At 42.2% G+C, this 25,717-nt stretch overlaps 1 protein-coding gene across 1 annotated transcript; it reads right to left on the reverse strand.

Moving 5' to 3' along the window:
• Positions 1-25,717, reverse strand: LOC139381301 (lutropin-choriogonadotropic hormone receptor-like). The gene is made up of 14 exons (XM_071124754.1): positions 25,503-25,717; positions 25,152-25,223; positions 16,697-16,771; positions 15,186-15,260; positions 14,920-15,000; positions 14,504-14,581; positions 14,057-14,125; positions 13,428-13,502; positions 8,256-8,444; positions 8,101-8,166; positions 7,722-7,946; positions 6,654-6,765; positions 890-1,147; positions 1-567 (listed from the first exon to the last, which is right to left on the reverse strand). The coding sequence occupies exons 1-14, from the start codon at positions 25,715-25,717 to the stop codon at positions 1-3; spliced, it is 2,157 nt and encodes a 718-aa protein (XP_070980855.1).

Genomic DNA, 25,717 nt, shown 5'->3' on the forward strand with positions numbered 1-25,717 from the left:
CTAGTCACACACTCCACCTCCCTTGCTGAGGAAGCATCCCTGCATCTTGATGTGGTAGGCATAGAACCTGAAAGAGTGAGGCTTTCTGGGGGATGTAGACCTACCCTTAGGCGGTATAGTGTGTGTTGCCAGGTTATGTGCCCTGTAGAACTCCGCTCTGGCATGGCAACAACTACAGCGACTCAACAATAGACACAAATCCTTCCGAAATGCTCGAGTAAATATGGTGTAGAGGAAGGGGTTACAGAGGGAGTTGATTGGGTAGAAGAGGACGAGGAGGATCTTGGAGTGGGAGATGGTGATGAGGGGCATGTGGAGACCCGCCGAGATGGCAAAGAAGGAGATGGGTGCCATGCAGAGGAAGTCGGTGAAGATGAGGATGGCCATGCGCTTGGCGATCCTGGCGTCGCCGTGGCGGGTTGCTAGGTCGGGGTTGTGGATGGACATGTAGATACGTACGTAGCAGCAGCAGATGATGAAGAAGGCAGCGACGTTGAGGAGGAGGAGGGCTACAACATACACCTGAGAGGCTAGGGACTCGATGTCCATGGGCAGGCAGATCGACACCTGGAAGAAAATCAAATATAACTATATATAAAGTCCTTTTAAGTTAACAACAGCAATTGTCATTGAGTTATTTTACAGTGAAAATAAAAAGGCTGAATTTTCATCTACTAAATAACACCATGGCTGTTGTGTGTAAATGTAATGTTTGTAAACCTGGGCCTGTATTCAAAAAGCAGCCGAGTAGGATAGGATCCGTTCCTCGTCCTGGACTAAAGAGCAATGGAGATTGAAAGGGCTTTATAGTCCAGGACGAGGCTTCATCTGTGTCCGGGAAACCGGCCCTTTGTAAATACGGGCCCTAAACGTAAAACATTCTGCTGACCTTAGTGTAGCTGCTGACCCCCAGGATGGGAAGCAGAGCGGCCAATAGGGAGAAACCCCACCCTCCAGCCATCATGATCACCACATGCCTCAGCCGCAACCTCTTGTTGATGTGCATGGCGTTGGTGATGGTGTGCCACCGCTCTAACGTTATCATGGTCAGCGTGTAGACAGATAGCTCGCTGGCGAACACCGTCAAGAACCCCGCCACGCCACAGCCCCCGCCTGTCTGCCAGTCCGTAGCGTGATTATAGTACTCCTACAATACAATACAACTATATTATTGGTTATAGACTAGAACTTCTATAATACAGTACAACTGTATTATTGGTTATAGACTAGAACTCCTAGAATAAAATACAACTATTATTGGTTATAGACTAGAACTCCTACAATACAACTGTATTATTGGTTATAGACTAGAACTCCTACAATAAAATACAGCTATATTATTGGTTATAGACTAGAACTTCTACAATACAACTGTATTATTGGTTATAGACAAGAACTCCAACAATAAAATACAATTGTATTATTGGTTATAGACTAGAACTCCTACCATAAAATACGTTAGTGTCCAAATCGGAAAGAGTCATTACAGAAATACACTGAACTAAAATATAAACGCAACAATTTCAAAGACTTTACTGAGTTACAGGTCATATAAGGAAATCAATCAATTGAAATAAATTCATTGGGCCCTAATCTATGGAGTTCATGTGACTGGGAATACAGATATGCATCTGTTGGTCACAAATACCTTAAAAGTAGGGGCGTGGATCAGAAAACCAGTCAGTATCTGGTGTGACCACCATTTACCTCATGCAGCGCGACATATCTCCTTCACATTGAGTTGATCAGGCTGTAAAACAAGAAGCTCCCACGCTCAGGTCTGTTCAACGCTGGTCCGATCAATCTGATTCCACGCTTCAAGACTGCTTCGATCACATGGATTGGGATATGTTCCGCATTGCGTCCAACAACAACATTGACGAATACGCCGATTCGGTGAGCGAGTTCATTAGAAAGTGCATCGGCGATGTCGTACCCACAGCAACTATTAAAACATTCCCAAACCAGAAACCGTGGATTGATGGCAGCATTTGCGCGAAACTGAAAGCGTGAACCACTGCTTTTAACCAGGGCAAGGTGACCGGAAACATGACCGAATACAAACAGTGTGGCTATTCCCTCCGCAAGGCAATCAAACAAGCTAAGCGTCAGTATAGAGACAAAGTAGAGTTGTAATTCAACGGATCAGACACAAGAGGTATGTGGCAGGGTCTACAGTCAATCACGGATTACAAAAAGAAAACCAGCCCCGTTGCGGACCAGGATGTCTTACTCCCAGACAGACTAAATAACTTCTTTGCTCGCTTTGAGGACAATACAGTTCCATTGACACGGCCCGCTACCAAAACCTGCGAACTCTCCTTCACTGCAGCCGCCGTGAGTAAAACATTTAACCGTGTTAACCCTCGCAAGGCTGCAGGCCCAGACGGCATCCCTAGCTGCGTCCTCAGAGCATGTGCAGACCAGCTGGCTGGTGTGTTTACGGACATATTCAATCAATCCAAATCCCAGTCTGCTGTTCTCACATGCTTCAAGAGGGCCACCATTGTTCCTGTTCCCAAGAAAGCTAAGGTAACTGAGCTAAACGACCCTGGGTCTCGACCCCGCCCTGTGCAACTGGGTACTGGACTTCCTGACGGGCCGCCCCCAGGTGGTGAGGGTAGGTAACAACATCTCCACCCCGCTGATCCTCAACACAAGGGTGCGTTCTGAGCCCTCTCCTGTACTCCCTGTTCACCCACGAATGCGTGGCCATCAAGTTTGCGGACGACACTACAGTGGTAGGCTTGATTACCAACAACGACGAGACGGCCTACAGGGAGGAGGTGAAGGCCCTCGGAGTGTGGTGTCAGGAAAGTAACCTCACACTCAACGTCAACAAAACAAAGGAGATGATTGTGGACTTCAGGAAACAGCAGAGGGAGCACCCCCCTATCCAAATCGATGGGACAGTAGCGGAGAGGGTAGTAAGTTTTAAGTTCCCGGCGTACACATCACGGACAAACTGAATTGGTCCACCCACACAGACAGCGTTGTGAAGAAGGCGCAGCAGCGCCTCTTCAACCTCAGGAGGCTGAAGAAATTTGGCTTGTCACCAATAGCACTCACAAACTTCTACAGATGCACAATCGAGTGCATTCTGTCGGGCTGTATCACCGCTTGGTACGGCAACTGCTCCGCCCACAACAGTAAGGCTTTCCAGAGGGTAGTGCACAACGCATCACCGGGGGCAAACTACCTGCCTTCCAGGACACCTACACCACCCAATGTCACAGGAAGGCCATAAAGATCATCAAGGACAACAACCACCCGAGCCACTGCCTGTTCACCCCGCTATCATCCAGAAGGTGAGGTCAGTACAGGTGCATCAAAGCAGGGACCGAGAGACTGACAAACAGCTTCTATCTCAAGGCCATCAGACTGTTAAACAGCCACCACTAACATTGAGTGGCTGCTGCCAACATACTGACTCAACTCCAGCTCACTTTAATAATGGAAATTGATGTAAAAAATGTATCACTAGCCACTTTAAACAATGCCACTTAATATAATGTTTACATACAATACATTACTCATCTCATATGTATATGTATATACTGTACTCTATCATCTACTGCATCTTGCCATCTTTATGTAATACATGTATCACTAGCCACTTTAAACTATGCCTGTATCGGCCGTTGTCGGTGGAAGAAGGTGAGGACCAATGCGCAGCGTTGTACGTGTTCATCTTTTTAATAAAGTAACTGAACACTGAATAACAAAACAACAACCGGAACAGTTCTGTCTGGTGTAGACACACAAAGTCTGAAAACAAACACCCACACAACACAGGTGGAAAAAGGCTACCTAAGTATGATTCTCAATCAGAGACAACCAACAACACCTGCCTCTGATTGAGAACCATACCAGGCCAAACTCAAAAAACAACATAGAAAAACGAACATAGACAACCCACCCAACTCACGCCCTGACCATACTAAAACAAAGACCTAAATAAAAGAACTAAGGTCAGAACGTGACAATGCCACTTTTATATTTACATACCCTACATTACTCATCTCATATGTATATACTGTACTCGATACCATCTACTGCATCTTGCCTATGCCGTTCTGTACCATCATTCATTCATATATCTTTATGTACATATTCTTTATCCCTTTACACTTGTATGTATAAGGTAGTCGTTGTGGAATTGTTAGGTTAGATTACTCATTGATTATTACTGCATTGTCGGAACTAAAAGGTCAAGCATTTCGCTACACTCGCATTAACATCTGCTAACCATGTGTATGTGACAAATACAATTTTATTTTGATTTGATTCAATGGCTGTGCAAAGTTGCTGGATATTGGTGGGAACTGGAACATGCTGTCATAAACATCAATCCAGATCATCCCAAATATTGTCAATGAGTGACATGTCTGGTGGTGAGAATGCAGGCCATGGAAGAACTGGGAAATGTTTTTAGCTTCCAGGAATTGTGTACAGATCCTTGCTACATGGGCCGTGCATTATCATGTTGAAACATGGCGGCGGGTGAATGGCACGACAATGGGCCTCTGGATCTCGTCACGGTATCTCTGTGCATTCAAATTGCCATCGGTAAAATGCAATTAAATTGTGTTCACTGTCCGTAGATTATGCCTGCCCATACCATAACCCCAACGGCACCATGGGGCACTCTGTTCACAACATTGATATCAGCAAACCGCCTGCCCACACGACACCATACACGCTTTCTGCCATTTGCCCAGTACAGCTGCAACCGTGAATCATCAGTGAAGAGCACACTTCTCTAGCGTGCCAGTGGCCATCAAAGGTGAGCATTTTCCCACTGAAGTCGGTTATGACGCCGAACTGCAGTCAGGTCAAGACCCTGGTGAGGACGATGAACACACAGATGAGCTTCCCTAAGACGGTTTCTGAGAGTTTGTGCAGAAATTCTTTGGTTATGCTAACCCACAGTTTCATCAGCTGTCTGGGTGGCTGGTCTCATGAAACACACTTTAAATGTTGTGTATATATACACTACTCAAAAAAATAAAGGGAACACTAAAATAACACATCCTAGATCTGAATGAATGAAATATTCTTATTAAATAGTTTTTTCTTTACATAGTTGAATGTGCTGACAACAAAATCACACAAAAATTATATATGTAAGTCAAATGTATCAACCCATGGAGGTCTGGATTTGGAGTCACACTCAAAATTAAAGTGGAAAACCACACTACAGGCTGATCCAACTTTGATGTAATGTCCTTACATGAGGCTCAGTAGTGTGTGTGGCCTCCACGTGCCTGTATGGCCTCCCTACAACGCCTGGGCATGCTCCTGATGAGGTGGCGGATGGTCTCCTGAGGGATCTCCTCCCAGACCTGGACTAAAGCATCCGCCAACTCCTGGACAGTCTGTGGTGCAACGTGGCGTTGGTGGATAGAGCGAGACATGATGTCCCAGATGTGCTCAATTGGATTCAGGTCTGGGGAACGGGCGGGCCAGTCCACAGCATCAATGCCTTCCTCTTGCAGGAACTGCTGACACACTCCAGCCACATGAGGTCTAGCATTGTCTTGCATTAGGAGGAACCCAGGGCCAACCGCACCAGCATATGGTCTCACAAGGGGTCTGGGGATCTCATCTCGGTACCTAATGGCAGACAGGCTACCTCTGGCGAGCACATGGAGGGCTGTGCGGCCCGCCAAAGAAATGCCACCCCACACCATGACTGACCCACCGCCAAACCGGTCATGCTGGAGGATGTTGCAGAACGTTCTCCACGGCGTCTCCAGACTGTCACGTCTGTCACATGTGCTCAGTGGCGAATTTGCCAATCTTGGTGTTCTCTGGCAAATGCCAAACGTCCTGCACGGTGTTGGGCTGTAAGCATAACCCCCACCTGTGGACGTCGGGCCCTCATACCACCCTCATGGAGTCTGTTTCTGACCGTTTGAGCAGACACATGCACATTTGTGGCCTGCTGGAGGTCATGCTCTGACCTCTGCTCTGGCAGTGCTCCTCCTGCTCCTCCTTGCACAAAGGCGGAGGTAGCGGTCCTGCTGCTGGGCTGTTGCCCTCCTTCAGCTTCCTCACGTCTCCTGATGTACTGTCCTGTCTCCTGGTAGCACCTCCATGTTCTGGACACTACGCTGACAGACACAGCAAACCTTCTTGCCACATCTCTCATTGATGTGCCATCCTGGATGAGCTGCACTACCTGAGCCACTTGTGTGGGTTGTCGACTTCGTCTCATGCTACCACTAGAGTGAAAGCACCGCCAGCATTCAAAAGTGACCAAAACATCAGCCAGGAAGCATAGGAACTGAGAAGTGGTCTATGGTCCCCACCTGCAGAACCACTCATTTATTGGGGGTGTCTTGCTAATTGCCTATAATTTCCACCTGTTATGGAAATGTGCAATTTATTGTCAATCAGTGTTGCTTCCTAAGTGGACAGTTTGATTTCACAGAAGTGTGATTGACTTGGAGTTACATTGTGTTGTTTAAGTGTTCCCTTTATTTTTTGGAGCAGTGTATTTTTCTACAGTGTATAAACATTGGAAAGCAAGCATCACAGGGTCAGCCAGAGTGCATCCCCTCTGGAGCAATTTAGGAGTTGTGGTAAGTGGTGGTAGGTGGTTGAACTACCACTCCCAGTGGTAGGTGGTTGGACTACCACTACCGTACCTTGCGGGAGTGGTAGTCCATGGCTGCAATGAGGAGGAGGTAGAGCCCCATGCAGAGATCTGCGAAGGCCAGGTTACACATCAGGAACTGGGAGACATTAAGCTTCTGGTGACTGGTGAGGAGAATGATCAAAAATGTTAAAAAGATCAGCAATCACTTGAATATATTTAGCAATTGAAACATTGTTTTAATGATATTGTTTTAATGATTTTTTTCACCTTTATTTAACCATATTGTTTTAATTATATTTATCTTATTTAAGCAACATGTCTTAGTAAACCACACACTGTAATGTGGATAAGAGTTGAGCATGTTCTTTCCCATAGAATTAAAAAGATTAAATTGATCCCTTACTAAGATGGCTGCCATTATCCCCACACTCTAAAACTATGTGGGTCTATGCCAGCCAGTCTTGTGTATTATACATCTCGATGTTCTCTCTCTCTACCTGGGTTGTGACTAGACGAATACAATACTTCAGCTTTTTTATTTATTTTTGCTTTTTGTAGCTATCACGGATCCCTCCAGAACTGTGTCATTACGTACACCTGGTCCCCATTTCCCTGATTGTAATTGTATAAATGTGCCCTTTGGTTTCCATTAGGCTGTCGATTATTGTTCCAATGTCCGTTGTGCCTGTGAGTACCTGTGCCTTGTTGTTTTGGATTTCGTGCCGCTTGTATTGCGCAGATGATTACGGGTCTCGTCCCGTGTGGTATCATTGTTCGCTTGTGTATTTATTCGAGGTACTCTCAACTCTCACTCTTTTGTTTGGGTCTCAACCCCATGTTTTGTATACGTGTTTGTTTGGTCTTCGTCCCTGTACCTTTACATGGCACGCTGTAATTTGGGTGAAATAAAAAAAACTATTACGCATTTCTGTGCCTGTCTCCCAATCCTTCACACGTGACAGTAGCAGGTTAGGAGATTATTTTAGCTAACCTTAAGCCTTTTCCTAACCTTAACCTAAGGTCCGTTCATTCAACTAACCTGCTGCGTAAGTTTTCCTAACTTGCTACTAAGTCACTTCCTGTCGTAGCTGTACACCACCTAGTCAAAACCCTTTACCTGGTGATCAGTACAATCAGCACAGTCATGTTCCCAGCCACAGCGAACACAGTAATGAGCCAGGTGACTGCACGGAGGAAGGAGTACCCCAGCAGGTCCTCACAGGGGTTGAAGGCATCAGGCTCTGGGGTGCACTGGAAGGGTCCAGGACACAGGCTCAGCTGCAGGTCTGGGTATTGGAGGTTGATGTCGTACAGGTCTGTTACATTGTCTGCTGATGGGTCCCTGTAGAAAAGGGGAAGACAACATTGAACAGAGAATTTGAGACCAAAAAAAGAAAAGAAAATGTGCAATCAATGGTTAAAAAACAGCCTGTCAATAGAGACCGCTACATGTGTACAGAACTTTCCCCTGATACATGGTGCAATAATTGTCTTACATGATTTTATCATCGTCATCGCACAGCCTTCTGAGGTTCGGAGAGAGTGCAAGGATAACTTTTTCCCTTTGGATGGATAAGGAGAAAAACAGGAAGGTTATAGTAGACTCTTGAATGTCAAACTGTGTGTGTACCAATATGTGATGTGTACCTACCTGTGTTTGCGTCGCCAGGTGTGGAAGGCACAGCAGTGGCTGGGGTAAGTGACCTCTGCCACCTCTAGCTCTAGGAGGCTTTCCAGAGGGGGTAGAGTCTTCAGGTAAGGGGTAGAACGGGCAATCAGGACCTTCAAATGTCCCAAGCCTCGACGGGGGAGGGTGTGGAGAGCTGTGGAGGAGATGTCACTGGACAACAAACATACAGTAAAGACCAGAGTGTTTTTTACAATAGAAACAATAGAAACTTAATTGTCTATAGTTATAGCAAACGTTATAGCTATCACACGATAGCACACATCACACAGTTGAGAGGAGCGTAGGGTCAAGCTGCAATGGATGAAAATAAATGAAAGCTCATCCTTTGTTCAAAAATTACTTTTTTGCCTTCATACAGATTACAACTTCTCATTTCCAACTAATTGGAAATGAAATTATCGCCGTTTCTTAAACAAGCCGTACAAAGCTGGTTACAATTTCAGTTTTATCCTAGCAGAAAATATATAACAAATATTACAACAAATGTTATGGTTAAATTCAGATATATTGATTAATATAAAAACATTCGATATGGAAAAAATGTTTCAAAATGTTATTATATTTATTCATGATATTACAAATAGAAATGGAGGAGTTATGTCACATATGCAGTTATTGAAAATACATGGGACTATCTGCTCAATCCAAATTTACAACCAACTGATTGCAGCACGACCACAAAAATGGAGGCAAGTGGAAAAGGGAGAAGGAACTTGATACAAATTGGCTGAAAGGAACTGGCTCAAATAGAAAAATATACCATCTGAGGATAAAAATGTTGACAGCTGAGCCATACAGGTTGCAAAATAAATGGGAGGAGTTTTTCAATGTACCAATTCCATGGCATTATGAACTGGTACAAAAAACTACACTTGACTCAACAGAGTTTTTCAATTTAAAATATTATATAATATTCTTGCCACCAATAGAATGCTATATATACAGTGCCTTGCGAAAGTATTCGGCCCCCTTGAACTTTGCGACCTTTTGCCACATTTCAGGCTTCAAACATAAAGATATAAAACTGTATTTTTTTGTGAAGAATCAACAACAAGTGGGACACAATCATGAAGTGGAACGACATTTATTGGATATTTCAAACTTTTTTAACAAATCAAAAACTGAAAAATTGGGCGTGCAAAAATGTTCAGCCCCTTTACTTTCAGTGCAGCAAACTCTCTCCAGAAGTTCAGTGAGGATCTCTGAATTATCCAATGTTTACCTAAATGACTAATGATGATAAATACAATCCACCTGTGTGTAATCAAGTCTCCGTATAAATGCACCTGCACTGTGATAGTCTCAGAGGTCCGTCAAAAGCGCAGAGAGCATCATGAAGAACAAGGAACACACCAGGCAGGTTCGAGATACTGTTGTGAAGAAGTTTAAAGCCGGATTTGGATACAAAAAGATTTCCCAAGCTTTAAACATCCCAAGGAGCACTGTGCAAGCGATAATATTGAAATGGAAGGAGTATCAGACCACTGCAAATCTACCAAGACCTGGCCATCCCTCTAAACTTTCAGCTCATACAAGGAGAAGACTGATCAGAGATGCAGCCAAGAGGCCCATGATCACTCTGGATGAACTGCAGAGATCTACAGCTGAGGTGGGAGACTCTGTCCATAGGACAACAATCAGTCGTATTTTGCACAAATCTGGCCTTTATGGAAGAGTGGCAAGAAGAAAGCAATTTCTTAAAGATATCCATAAAAAGTGTTGTTTAAAGTTTGCCACAAGCCACCTGGGAGACACACCAAACATGTGGAAGAAGGTGCTCTGGTCAGATGAAACCAAAATTGAACTTTTTGGCAACAATGCAAAACGTTATGTTTGGCGTAAAAGCAACACAGCTCATCACTCTGAACACACCATCCCCACTGTCAAACATGGTGGTGGCAGCATCATGGTTTGGGCCTGCTTTTCTTCAGCAGGGACAGGGAAGATGGTTAAAATTGATGGGAAGATGGATGGAGCCAAATACAGGACCATTCTGGAAGAAAACCTGATGGAGTCTGCAAAAGACCTGAGACTGGGACAGAGATTTGTCTTCCAACAAGACAATGATCCAAAACATAAAGCAAAATCTACAATGGAATGGTTCAAAAATAAACATATCCAGGTGTTACAATGGCCAAGTCAAAGTCCAGACCTGAATCCAATCGAGAATCTGTGGAAAGAACTGAAAACTGCTGTTCACAAATGCTCTCCATCCAACCTCACTGAGCTCGAGCTGTTTTGCAAGGAGGAATGGGAAAAAATTTCAGTCTCTACTTGTGCAAAACTGATAGAGACATACCCCAAGCGACTTACAGCTGTAATCGCAGCAAAAGGTGGCGCTACAAAGTATTAACTTAAGGGGGCTGAATAATTTTGCACGCCCACTTTTTCAGTTTTTGATTTGTTAAAAAAGTTTGAAATATCCAATAAATGTCGTTCCACTTCATGATTGTGCCCCACTTGTTGTTGATTCTTCACAAAAAAATACAGTTTTATATCTTTATGTTTGAAGCCTGAAATGTGGCAAAAGTTCGCAAAGTTCAAGGGGGCCGAATACTTTCGCAAGGCACTGTATATGGGGCATACAACAATCTCAGCTCTGTAGATTTTGCTGTGAAAGACAGAATCAACAGATAATGTATTCTGGTATTGCCCCTATGTAGCTTGTTTCTAGTCACAGGTTCAGGAATGGTTAAAAAATCACAACATGCACTTAAAATTAACCTTACAAATAGCAGTGTTGGGCGATTTGGGAAGCCATAGTCAGTCAATAAATAATATAATAATACTCATAGGAAAGGTTTTCATCTTTAGCTCACAATCTGTGGATAATATACGATTAGAAAGATTCAACATTTTTGTAAAACATCACAGCACAATTGAAAAATATATGGCATGGAAACCAAACAAGGGAGGTCTATGGTGATAGGTGGGATTAAAGAGTTTGTTTGGTAATGTTATATATAAAAGTACCATGCAAAATGTGTATGTAAAATGTATAGGTAAAATGTATAGGTAAAATGTATGTATGTGTAGCAAAAAAGCTGTAAAAAACAAAACAAAGATATTTGCCCTCCAAAGGGGGGGGGGGGGTAAAATGAAAACATTAAAAAATCTGCAATGGATGGAGAGCATGTTGTGGGGCCTAGATCAAGGTCCCAACAGTAGGGGATTGTTGTTAGGATGTGAACCCAGCAGCACTCCAGTTGCCAGAGCAATATCCCCCTTTTTTTCCCCCATGGTCCGGCCCGGGAATCCAACAGGCAAACAAGTCTAACTCCTTAGTCACTGGGCTACTTACCACCCCAGAGCTAACCCTAACCTTTCACCCTAACATACTTTAATTAGGGCTGCAATCCCATTAACGGGATGATATGACAACAGCCAGTGAAAGTGCAGGGCGCCAAATTCAAAACAACAGAAATCTCATAATTCAAATTCCTCAAACATACATGTATTTTATACCATTTTAAAGGTAATCTTGTTGTTAATCCCACCACAGTGTCCGATTTCAAATATGCTTTACAGCGAAAGCACCACAAACGATTATGTTAGGTGACCACCAACACACAGCCATTTTTCCAGCCAAAGAGAGGAGTCACAAAAAGCACAAATAGAGATACAATTAATCACTAACCTTTGATGATCTTCATCAGATGACACTCATAGGACTTCATGTTACACAATACATGTATGTTTTGTTTGATAAAGTTCATATTTATATAAAAAAATATGAGTTTACATTGGCGCGTTACGTTCACTAGTTCCAAAAACATCCAGTGATTTTGCATAGCCACATCAATTCAACAGAAATACTCATCATAATGTAGATGAACCTAGATATACCTCTCCTTATACCTCTCCTTAATGCAACCGCTGTGCCAGATTTGTTCGATAATGTCCATTATTTATGTCCAAGTAGCTACTTTTGTTAGCGCTTTTAGTACACAAATCCAAACGCTCGTGTAGGTCCATCCGAACATCTGCCGAAAAATTCAAAAAGTTATATTACAGGTCGAAGAAACTTGTCAAACTAAGTATATTATCATAGATCTTCAATAAAGTTCCAACCTGAGAATTCCTTTGTCTGTAGGAAAGCCATGGGACGCAGGTCGCTATCATGTGAATTGCGCGTGACCAGCCCATGGCTCTCTGCCAGATACCTGGCACATTCAGCCTCACAACACAGTAGCTGCCTCATTCAAGTTTCTAAAGACGGTTGACATCTAGTGGAAGCCCTAGGAAGTGCAACTTCATCCATACCCCACTGTGAATTCAATAGGGGCTGGGTTGAAAATCGATCAACCTCAGATTTCTCACTTCCTGTTTGGATTTTTTCTCAGGTTTTCGCCTGCCACATGAGTTCGGTTATACTCACAGACATCATTCAAACAGTTTTAGAAACTTCAGAGTGTTTTCTATCCAATACTAATAATATTATGCATATATTAGCAACTGGGACTGAGGAGCAGGCCGTTTACTCTGGGCACCTTTCATCCAAGCTACTCAATACTGCCCCTGCAGCCATAAGAAGTTATTAACATTATTTTTTTTTAAGATATTAACAAAGTAAAGCAGGATGCAAAAAAACAACACTACTAGACTAAACAACATGCATACCATTACAATCTCATAAATACGGAGATAGACCTGGCCGACAAATCGTAGACTACAGCATAAACCTTGTATTGTTGAACATGGATGAATAATCATTATGCCTAAGAAATCCCTCCAATGCACCATAAACCACAAGTTCTCTATGATAAAAATGAATCAGTAGTCAGATGTTGTCTATGTAATATTTGTTAAATGTATAACTAATGTGTATGTTTGACATTGTTCGTTATAGGTAGTGAAACAGGATATACTGGGGCTCTGTGGAGGTCAGTGTGGCAGGAAAGATGTGAAACAGGAAATACTGGGGCTCTGTGGAGGTCAGTGTGGCAGGAAAGATGTGAAACAGGAAATATTGGGGCTCTGTGGAGGTCAGTGTGGCAGGAAGGGTGTGAAACAGGAAATATTGGGGCTCTGTGGAGGTCAGTGTGGGTGGAAGGACGTTTATATTATAGGAATGGACTATTATACTGAAGGTGAATTTTACATTATGGTTGTCTTTAGGAAGTATTCACTTACAGCATAATTGGCCCTGAGGCCCCCTCAAAGGCATCTTCATGGATGTTCCTCAGATACCTGTTTCCTTTCAGAATCCTACACAAGAAAACAGTCAAAAACATGGGATGAGGTCATGTTTGTCTTCATCACAGATGAGCACAAGCCATGACAGTTATATCCTTGCAATAAATGAGTGAAATATGGGCGTTTTGCTTTTGGATTCTGATATTTGTCCCTTTTTTTGTTTTTTCTTCTCTAAAACCTATACTTTTCTATGTATGCCCAACTGATCCTCATCTCAACTAACTAACTAACTTACTAAGCTTTGTTTGTTTAGACTCCTTGAAAGCGATTCTGGCGAGACCAAGACGCCGCTGACGCCTCAGTGTGGCAAGGGGGTAAAATAAACAACGGGGCACCCAATCAATGTTTTGTCTCACAAGACATTTATTTACTGGTACATTGAGTTTCTTTGATTAACCCAAGCCTTCGACACAACTCTGAAACAACAGCAAAACAGGCTTAGAAAAACTCACAACAGCAGCTCCTGCTGAGAGAGAGGATGTGTGTGTGTTTCCGGCACTTTGTTGTAACAACTGAAACTCAGCAGCAGCGGAGAGAAATGTTGATTGTTTGAGGGGAATACATACAGTTTATCCAGATTTGTTCCGTTGAAAGCGTGTGACCTGATTTCCTTGAATCCATTTTTTATAATTTTCCTGAAAGAAAAACATTTCTAAGCATTTCATTTGAATTGGTTGTCAATGTCAGCTTCGCCGATTACAATTGCTTACAGACATACAACAGAAAAGGATTAAAAAACATAATTTACAAGTGCTGTCCTAAACCTGGACTCAATGACAATTATAATGGTTACTGCAACCAATTAGATGAGGTTAAATGAAATCAGCAGTGAAACGATTCTTAGGTTACATGAAACGCCTAGATGAGAGAATTCTCTAATCAATGATCTAAACACGTGCTGAGAAAATTAAAGCCCACAAAACGAGTCATTTGCTCAAGAAAGTATGGCTGTTTGGAGTATGGCTGTTTGGAGTATGGCTGAAAATAAGTCATAGTATTGTACTGATACTCACATGTAGACACTCTCCTCTGTGATACCTTGAAAGGCATTGGCAGGTATGCTGTCGAGATGCATGTTATCTCCCAGCTCACTGAACACAGAAACGAGGAGGAGAGGATAAGAGAGAAGAGGGGAGAGGAGAAGAGGAGAGGAGAGGTGAGTGAAGAGATGAGCAGAAAGAAGCAAAGAGTAGAGAAGAGATACTAAATATCAGTGCCTGGCCACTGAACATGTCATGTCACAGACCAGGGTCAGTTCCTTTTCAGTGAGAAAAATTGGAATTGAAATTGCAGGGCAACACTGGGGTTGAGTGTATATTATCTTAAAATGGGTGAAGCTATATTATCATAACATATGATTTTAAAATATAAGGTAGACCAACATCAACTTGTAATCCAGTTTCAAGTGGGTCAAGTTCTGGATACGTACAGGAAGAAGTTATCCAGTATCACCAAAGAGGACATGGTGGAGAAGTCAGGAAAATGTATTATTCCTGTGTTACAGATACTCCTGGGAGAGAGAAAAGAGGAGAAGGTAGGAAAGAGGAGATGAAGAAAGAAACAGAGGTAAATATATATATATATATATATATATATATATATATATATAAATTGAACATTGACAAACAGGTATTGTACCTGGAATTACAGTTGTATGGTAACTAACAATATACTGTACTTGTAATAAAGACTTACAGGTATCTCAGCCTGGGCAGATCAGTGAAGGCCCCCTTCTCTATACTGATCAGATTTCTGATGTTCTGTATCTGTCTAAGGAATAACAGAAAACAGAACAATATTAACATTTATTTAAAAAAAGTTAACATTGATTTCCAATATCCCAATCAAGTAACATATATATTTTTACTCATGAGTGTACTTGTGACTCATACTTTTAAATGTTTTTGTTACAGTAATGTTATATCTAGGAATGAAGAGGATAAATTAAGTAAATTATATTCTGCATGCATTGTTGTGTTCAAGGCAGACTAATGGATTTAGATAACGGCTCATTCAAGGCAGACTAATGGATTTAGATAATGGCTCATTCAAGGCAGACTAATGGATTTAGATAATGGCTCATTCAAGGCAGACTAATGGATTTAGATAATGGCTCATTCAAGGCAGACTAATGGATTTAGATAATGGCTCATTCAAGGCAGACTAATGGATTTAGATAATGGCTCATTCAAGGCAGACTAATGGATTTAGATAATGGCTCATTCAAGGCAGACTAACGGATTTAGATAATGGCTCATTCAAGGCAGACTAATGGATTTAGATAATGGCTCATTCAAGGCAGACTAATGGATTTAGATAATGGCTCATTCCAGGCAGACTAATGGATTTAGCAAATGGCTCACTCATGGCAGACTAATGGATTTAGATAATGGCTCATTCAAGGCGGACTAATGGGTTTAGATAATGGCTCATTCAAGGCAGACTAATGGATTTAGATAATGGATCATTCAATGTGGACTAATGGCTTTAGATAATGGCTCATACAAGGCAGACTAATGGATTTAGATAATGTCTCATTCAAGGTAGACTAATGGATTTAGATAATGTCTCATTCAAGGCAGACTAATGAATTTAGATAATGGATCATTCAAGTCAGACTAATGCATTTAGATAATGTCTCATTCAAGGCAGACTAATGAATTTAGATAATGGATCATTCAAGTCAGACTAATGGATTTAGATAATGTCTCATTCAAGGCAGACTAATGGGTTTAGATAATGGCTCATTCAAGGCAGACTAATGGATTTAGATAATGTCTCATTCAAGGTAGACTATTAATTTTAGATAATGGCTCATTCAATGCGGAAATAAACAGACTAATGGCTCATACAAGGCAGACTAATGGTTTAGATAATGGCTCATTCAAGGTTCAATGAACCACAAATCTTCACATTAATCAGTGTATTACAGTAACATCAGAACTTATCAGGGTAGGAGACAACACAGTCTAATCCATGGCCTCCAATGGAACAAAACGTTATCTCACCAACTGAAACCTTGACAATTTTGAGATGAAAGTTCTGTAACTGGTGTGTGTGTGTGTGTGTGTGTGTGTGTGTGTGTGTGTGTGTGTGTGTGTGTGTGTGTGTGTGTGTGTGTGTGTGTGTGTCTGTGTGTGTGTGTGTGTGTGTGTGTGTGTGTGTGTGTGTGTGTGTGTGTGTGCGTGCATGCGTGAGACACTTACATCTCAGCCAAGCTGTGGAGAGAGAGGAATGCATGGTTTCTTATGTTCCTGATGCAGTCACTCTGAGAGATCTCACTGTGGCAGAAAAATACACAGCATAATGTACATTCCCATTCTAAAGGAATATCCGTTAATCATCGAATAGAGATTATGCAGAGCGTAGACTGCAAATGGAAGAGTGAAATAATAAGTATTGTGATGAGGTCAAGGTGACTAGGCTCAGAGAGGAAGAGAAGCGTTATGACACTTCTTTAAAAAACAAAGAAATGCAGTGAGGAAGGCTCTAGTGACATGCCCTTGACTGTTTCCTGTCTTCCTGATGATGCCCTTGCTACCCTCCAACCCATCCCCCATCCCAAACCAACCTCCCACACCCCCTCAACCCCCTTCTTCTAGTGTTAATTATACCTTTTTATAAACCTCCATACGTTTGACCTTTCCAAGCCACCGTACCGCCGACTGATCTGTAATTAACCAACACTTTCCATTTAGATAGCCATTTAGATTCCATTTTAAACCAGAGAATAATTAAACCTAGCGACCCACTATGCTTATATTTTCACTCAGCCCTGTGTGTGTTGTGTGTGTATGTACCTTCCCTCTTAAGTTGTTGTATACCATCTTAATTAGCATTACTTTTGGAGAACGATTAAAAAGCCATTTCAGAGCATCATCATCCTTGGAGGAAAGTGAGTGAGTCCAGCCAATGTGAGTCATTCATGACAAGACAAGACCATCTGAACTCCGCAATAGCAAACTGGCCAGTGTGACCTAGGACTAGATTCAATCAGATTGACATAGCAGTTATTTTGGAGGTGTCCGAGGTGGAACTGTGTTAGAGCTGCCAAATCCACAAGCGGTTCGTTACGTTACCTGATCGCGGACACTGCCATTGGATGCATCAAAACATGCATTAGCCTAACACCAATGGGTTGACATTGGAGTCATTATTTCTATAATTTATAGAGACTACACTTTCTAGTGACTTCTAACGTGGTAGGAAAATAAGGAAGGGAGTGGGTTGTGACTTCTAATATGGTAGGGATGACAAGGAAGGGAGTGGTTGTGACTTCTAATATGGTAGGGATGACAAGGATTGGTTGTGACTTCTAATATGCTAGGGATGATAAGGAGGGGAGTGGTTGTGACTTCTAATATGGTAGGGATGACAAGGAAGGGAGTGGTTGTGACTTCTAACGCAGTAGGATAATAAGGAAGGGAGTGGTTGTGACTTCTAATATGCTAGGGATGACAAGGAAGGGAGTGGGTTGTGACTTCTAACGCAGTAGGATAATAAGGAAGGGAGTGGTTGTGACTTCTAACGCAGTAGGATAATAAGGAAGGGAGTGGTTGTGACTTCTAATATGCTAGGGATGACAAGGAAGGGAGTGGGTTGTGACTTCTAATATGGTAGGGATGACAAGGAAGGGAGTGGTTTTGAAGTCTAATATGCTAGGGATGATAAGGAAGGGAGTGGTTGTGACTTCTAACGCAGTAGGATTATAAGGAAGGGAGTGGTTGTGACTTCTAACGCAGTAGGATGATAAGGAAGGGAGTGGTTGTGACTTCTAACGCAGTAGGATAATAAGGAAGGGAGTGGTTGTGATGTCTAATATGGTAGGGATGATAAGGAAGGGAGTGGGTTGTGACTTCTAATATGGTAGGGATGACAAGGAAGGGAGTGGTTGTGACTTCTAATATGCAAGGGATGACAAGGAAGGGAGTGGTTGTGACGTCTAATATGCTAGGGATGACAAGGAAGGGAGTGGTTGTGACGTCTAATATGCTAGGGATGACAAGGAAGGGAGTGGGTTGTGACTTCTAACGCAGTAGGATAATAAGGAAGGGAGTGGTTGTGACTTCTAACATAGTAGGATTATAAGGAAGGGAGTGGTTGTGACTTCTAACGCAGTAGGATTATAAGGAAGGGAGTGGTTGTGACTTCTAACGCAGTAGGATAATAAGGAAGGGAGTGGGTTGTGACTTCTAATATGGTAGGGATGACAAGGAAGGGAGTGGTCGTGACTTCTAACGCAGTAGGATAATAACGAAGGGAGTGGGTTGTGACTTCTAACGCAGTAGGATAATAAGGAAGGGAGTGGTTGTGACTTCTAACGTAGTAGGATTATAAGGAAGGGAGTGGTTGTGACTTATAACGCAGTAGGATGATAAGGAAGGGAGTGGGTTGTGACTTCTAATATGGTAGGGATGACAAGGAAGGGAGTGGTTGTGACTTCTAATATGCTAGGGATGACAAGGAAGGGAGTGGTTGTGACGCCTAATATGCTAGGGATGACAAGGAAGGGAGTGGGTTGTGACTTTTAACGCAGTAGGAGAATAAGGAAGGGAGTGGTTGTGACTTCTAACGCAGTAGGATAATAAGGAAGGGAGTGGTTGTGACTTCTAACATAGTAGGATTATAAGGAAGGGAGTGGTTGTGACTTCTAACGCAGTAGGATGATAAGGAAGGAAGTGGTTGTGACTTCTAACGCAGTAGGATAATAGGGAGGGAGTGGGTTGTGACTTCTAATATGGTAGGGATGACAAGGAAGGGAGTGGTTGTGATGTCTAATATGCTAGGGATGACAAGGAAGGGAGTGGGTTGTGACTTTTAACGCAGTAGGAGAATAAGGAAGGGAGTGGTTGTGACTTCTAACGCAGTAGGATAATAAGGAAGGGAGTGGTTGTGACTTCTAACATAGTAGGATTATAAGGAAGGGAGTGGTTGTGACTTCTAACGCAGTAGGATGATAAGGAAGGGAGTGGTTGTGACTTCTAACGCAGTAGGATAATAAGGAAGGGAGTGGTTGTGACTTCTAACGCAGTAGGATAATAAGGAAGGGAGTGGTTGTGACTTCTAACGCAGTAGGATTATAAGGAAGGGAGTGGTTGTGACTTCTAACGCAGTAGGATGATAAGGAAGGGAGTGGTTGTGACTTCTAACGCAGTAGGATAATAAGGAAGGGAGTGGGTTGTGACTTCTAATATGGTAGGGATGACAAGGAAGGGAGTGGTTGTGACTTCTAACGCAGTAGGATAATAAGGAAGGGAGTGGGTTGTGACTTCTAACGCAGTAGGATAATAAGGAAGGGAGTGGGTTGTGACTTCTAATATGGTAGGGATGACAAGGAAGGGAGTGGTTGTGACTTCTAATATGCTAGGGATGACAAGGAAGGGAGTGGTTGTGACTTCTAACGTAGTAGGATTATAAGGAAGGGAGTGGTTGTGACTTATAACGCAGTAGGATGATAAGGAAGGGAGTGGGTTGTGACTTCTAATATGGTAGGGATGACAAGGAAGGGAGTGGTTGTGACGCCTAATATGCTAGGGATGACAAGGAAGGGAGTGGGTTGTGACTTTTAACGCAGTAGGAGAATAAGGAAGGGAGTGGTTGTGACTTCTAACGCAGTAGGATAATAAGGAAGGGAGTGGTTGTGACTTCTAACATAGTAGGATTATAAGGAAGGGAGTGGTTGTGACTTCTAACGCAGTAGGATGATAAGGAAGGGAGTGGGTGTGACTTCTAACGCAGTAGGATAATAAGGAAGGGAGTGGGTTGTGACTTCTAATATGGTAGGGATGACAAGGAAGGGAGTGGTTGTGACTTCTAATATGCTAGGGATGACAAGGAAGGGAGTGGTTGTGACTTCTAACGCAGTAGGATAATAAGGAAGGGAGTGGTTGTGACTTCTAACGCAGTAGGATAATAAGGAAGGGAGTGGTTGTGACTTCTAACGCAGTAGGATTATAAGGAAGGGAGTGGGTTGTGACTTCTAATATGGTAGGGATGACAAGGAAGGGAGTGGTTGTGATGTCTAATATGCTAGGGATGATAAGGAAGGGAGTGGTTGTGACTTCTAATATGGTAGGGATGACAAGGAAGGGAGTGGTTTTGAAGTCTAATATGCTAGGGATGATAAGGAAGGGAGTGGGTTGTGACTTCTAACGCAGTAGGATAATAAGGAAGGGAGTGGGTTGTGACTTCTAACGCAGTATGATAATAAGGAAGGGAGTGGTTGTGAGGGGGAAGTGGCGTTGTAGTGCCCTCTTCACAAATGTGTTGGTGAGTTTGGACCATGATAGATCCTTAGTGATGTGGAAACTGAGGAACTTAAAGCTCTCGACCCGCTACACCTCAGCCCCGTTGATATGAATAGGGGTGTGCCCTCCGTTTCCTGTAGTTCATGATCAACTCCTTTGTCTTGCTGACGTTGATGGAGAGGTTGTTGTCCTACCAGCTCTCACAGTCTCACATCAGAATTAGACATTCATACATTTTTCTCTAAGTAATTCCAAACGTCAAATTTTTAAGTGTTTAAGGTTAGGTTTAGGCATTAACTACACATTTTTAAGGTCAGGTTTAAATAAGGCATTAACTCCAAATTCTTCAATTAAGGCATTAACTCCAAATGGTTAAGATAAGGGTTAAGGTTTGGGATAGGCTTAAAACAAATATTTTAAAAACGACTTTCTATCACTTGATTTAAACTTACCGCCATTCCCGTCCACAACGTCAAAACCGAAATCTACTTGAAGGAAACAGCGCTCACTGTTAACCCTAGTGGCCAGCTTCCACTATGGTGTTGAACACTGAGCCGTAGTCAATGAATAGCATTCTCACATACTGTAGGTGTTCCTTTTGTCCAGGTGGAAAAGGGCAGTGAGGAAGACAGTGAGGAAGACATGTTCTTGTTATGACTGTGGAATGTTGTTGTCTCTCTTATCTAGCTACCTTAAAGATAAAGTAAGTCAAATCACAGTCTAGCAGATTCATTAATTACCAACAACAGCTGCAAATTCCAATAAAACTATTTCACATTTGAAGTTCACTTTCCTTGCTTTGTCTAACAACACTGTCATGAATCTAGCAAATAAGTTTTGTTGGTCAGAATGCAGCATTTATTTAGTTTCACAGCAAAAACATTTGTTAGCACATTTCTCACACTGGCTTTAGTCACAGAGGGAGCAGGCCTCCCCAGGCAAGTACCGGGGGGTTTCTTAGCAACACGTGCCTTGGTGGGAGACAATGTGTTCATAGCACGACAAATTCCCATCATTTGTGAATCTGTTTGGACCGAACAGCTAGCGTGACAGCTAAAACGTCTTTGAAAAAATACGATTTTAGCTAATTGGGAGAAGATTCTAACAAAATAATGACATTATGGCATTCACTACATATAAACGAATAAAATATAATCGAAATTTGGGTACATTTGTCGAAAAACTCTAACTTACTCAACCTTTAAGATGAATGCACTAACTGTAAGTTGTTCTGGATAAGAGTGTCTACTAAATGATTAAAATGTAAATAGTAAATTCACATTCGCAGCTTTAGTTCAGTGTGCTAACAGTCTTGTATCACACAAGAAACCAGGTTTTGATACCCAATCAGTCACATTATGAGACTTTATTGTGTGTCTATGAGATTCAAAAACAAAAGTGATTAATGAAATTCATAGTGAAAACTTCAATGGTAAATGGCTGTGCGATTCTATTTCTATCCACACAATGCCTCATATTCAGACCAAGACCCTCTATGCATATTAACTTTGTGTGTTTAAGTTAACACCTATACAAATACACTACTGACATATAAGGCAAAACACACAAAATCTTACCAGATATTAATGAGATACAAATAATCTTCTTATGCAGTACAAGATTCTTATTCACTTTTCATGATTATATTCCATATGGGTTGGCTTGTGCAAACTAGAATGGGTTTCTGTAGCATGAGGCAGCTTGATGTACAAGTAAACCCCCTGGACAGGATGTTAGTCTATCACAGAGCTTTAACCCCAATCTATCTTCTTAATGGGGCGACAGGGTAGCCTAGTGGTTGGACTAGTAACCGGAAGGTTGCAAGTTCAAACGCCCGAGCTGACAAGGTACAAATCTGTCGTTCTGCCCCTGAACAGGGCAGTTAACCCACTGTTCCTAGACCAGTTAACCCACTGTTCCTAGACCAGTTAACCCACTGTTCCTAGACCAGTTAACCCACTGTTCCTAGACCAGTTAACCCACTGTTCCCCGGCCGTCATTGTAAATAATAATTTATTCGTAACTGACTTGCCAGGTTAAATAAAGGAGACGCTTTGGGTCCCGTTTTTACAATCTTTGGTATGACGCGGCAGGGGATTGAACTAGCAACCTTCCAGTTAACACTCTTACAGGGGATTGAACTAGCAACCTTCCAGTTAACACTCTTACAGGGGATTGAACTAGCAACCTTCCAGTTAACACACAGGGGATTGAACTAGCAACCTTCCAGTTAACACTCTTACAGGGGATTGAACTAGCAACCTTCCAGTTAACACTCTTACAGGGGATTGAACTAGCAACCTTCCAGTTAACACTCTTACAGGGGATTGAACTAGCAACCTTCCAGTTAACACTCTTACAGGGGATTGAACTAGCAACCTTCCAGTTAACACTCTTACAGGGGATTGAACTAGCAACCTTCCAGTTAACACTCTTACAGGGGATTGAACTAGCAACCTTCCAGTTAACACTCTTATAGGGGATTGAACTAGCAACCTTCCAGTTAACACTCTTACCACAAGGCCACCGAGTTGGTTCACCAACCATGCTTAGCATTATTTCCCATATAGTAACCAACAATTTGTTGATATGAATTGACATGCTTTTTATCTCCTAAATAGCGGGTGAAAAGTAATAATACATCACAAATGAAAGAACGCCAAACTACTTTCTCTAAAAGGATGTGTGTTGCTAACTCTTCCAAAGCTACCCATTCAAAGTGGACATCTCCTTTCCTCTTCTTAACATGCATTTAGAGTCATTTTTCATACAATATCACACTTTTCACAACAGCTACCAGCAGTATGTGTTCCGCAACACAAATAAAATAAGTATATAAATGTGCACAAGTCGAGTTTAAACAGACCTATTACACTGAAAAGGCAACCCCAGAGTTAAACAGAAAACAAGTAACGTCACTAGGGCTAATAATGGCACTCTGACGATATACAGTTGAAGTCTGAAGTTTACATACACCTAGGTTGGAGTCATTAAAACTCGTCCTTCAACTACTCCACAAATGTCCACTCCACAGTCACGGCTTTAGACGCTTCTGATAGGCTAATTGACATAATTTGAGTCAATTGGAGGTGTACCTGTGGATGTATTTCAAGGCCTACCTTCAAACTCAGTGCCTCTTTGCTTGACGTCATGGGAAAATCAAAAGATCAGAAATCAGCCAAGACCTCAGAAAAAGAAATTGTAGACCTCCACAAGTCTGATTCATCCTTGGGAGCAATTTCCAAACGCCTGAAGGTACCACGTTCATCTGTACAAACAATAGTATGCAAGTATAAACACCATGGGACCAGGCAGCCGTCATACCGCTCAGGAAGGAGACGCGTTCTGTCTCCTAGACATGAACGTACTTTGGTGTGAAAAGTGCAAATCAATCCCAGAACAACAGCAAACGACCTTGTGAAGATGCTGGAGGAAACAGGTACAAAAGTATCTATATCCACAGTAAAATTAGTCCTACATCGACATAACCTGAAAGGACGCTCAGCAAGAAGCCACAGCCCCAAAACCGCCTTAAAAAAGCCAGATTACAGTTTGCAACAAATATCGTACTTTTTGGAGAAATGTCCTCTGGTCTGATGGAACAAAAATAGAACTATTTGGCCAGAATGACCATCATTATGTTTGGAGGAAAAGGGGGAGGCTTGCAAGCCGAAGAACACTATCCCAACCGTGAAGCACGGGGGTGGCAGCATCATGTTGTGGGGGTGTTTTGCTGCAGGAAGGACTGGTGCACTTCACAAAATAGATGGCATCATGATTAGGGAAATATATTGAAGCAAAATCTCAAGACATCAGTCAGAAAGGTAAAGAAAGCTTGGTTGCAAATGGGTCTTCCAAATGGACAATGACCCCCAAGCATACTTCCAAAGATGTGGCAAATGGCTTCAGGACAGCAAAGTCAAGGTATTGGCGTGGTCATCACAAAGCCCTGACCTCAATCCTATAGAACATTTGTGGGCAGAAATGAAAAAGCGTGTGTGAGCAAGGAGGCCTACAAACCTGACTCAGTTACACCAGCTCTGTCAGGAGGAATGGGCCAAAATGGGCTTCGGGCTACCCGAAACGTTTGGCCCAAGTTAAAGAATTTAAAGGCAATGCTACCAAATACTAATTGAGTGTATGTAAACTTCTGACCCACTGGGAATGTGATGAAAGAAATAAAAGCTGAAATAAATAATTCTCTCTATGGTTATTCTGACATTTCACATTCTTAAAATAAAGTGGTGATCTTAACTGACATAAGACAGGGAATTTTTACTCGAAAATGTCAGGAATTGTGAAAAACTGAGTTTAAATGTATTTGGCTAAGGTGTATGTAAACTTCGGACTTCAACTGTATGTCATGGGTGAAAATGGCTTAATAAATACATGTAATTGATTGATTGAAACTCACATTCTGGACACGTTTATCAGTCCCCTGAAGGCATTGCTTGAAACTTCTGTCAATGGCAGATGAATTAGTCTTCTAGAAATAATACACAAAGAAAAAACTTGTTTAAAACGTAAGGTATTATGATGAAGGCAAAGCACACCAGTAGGTACTGTACTGATGCCCTCATTGTAAATATGAATTTGTTTCTTAATCGACTGGTTGAATTGAAAGGTTAAATTCAAAAAACAAATAATAAATAATCAGCTCGACAAACGTGCATTTTAACAAGCACTGTATACATATTGACGCTATAATTTCAAAATATCTGCACATTTCCTCCTCAAAAACTGAATAGAATTGTAGGCTACTTACACGTTTCGATTAAACGAAGGAGCGACTCGGGACCTTAGTTGCGTTTCCCTCGTGCAGCTGAGTTTCTCTCCCGTTTCTCTCCCGTTTGTGGTACATGTATCGCTCTTCATTGAACATTCGCAAATGGAAGGACAAGTAAAAGTCCAGCAGGAGCGCACATTCAGGACACCGGACAGCGCGAGAAGAACCCACACCGTCCGCGGGGCTGGTGCCAT

Source organism: Oncorhynchus clarkii, chromosome 23, assembly GCF_045791955.1.
Source record: "Oncorhynchus clarkii lewisi isolate Uvic-CL-2024 chromosome 23, UVic_Ocla_1.0, whole genome shotgun sequence".
In the NCBI taxonomy this organism is placed as follows: Eukaryota; Metazoa; Chordata; class Actinopteri; order Salmoniformes; family Salmonidae; genus Oncorhynchus; species Oncorhynchus clarkii.

Excerpts from the sequence above, each read along its gene's own strand:
- LOC139381301 (XM_071124754.1), bottom strand. The coding sequence starts at position 25,717 with ATGGCACCAGCCCCGCGGACGGTGTGGGTTCTTCTCGCGCTGTCCGGT. Across the intron at positions 16,772-25,151 it reads CTGATAAACGTGTCCAGAAT|TGAGATCTCTCAGAGTGACT; the intron begins GTGAGTTTCAAT and ends TTTCTGCCACAG. Across the intron at positions 568-889 it reads GGGTCAGCAGCTACACTAAG|GTGTCGATCTGCCTGCCCAT; the intron begins GTCAGCAGAATG and ends ATTTTCTTCCAG.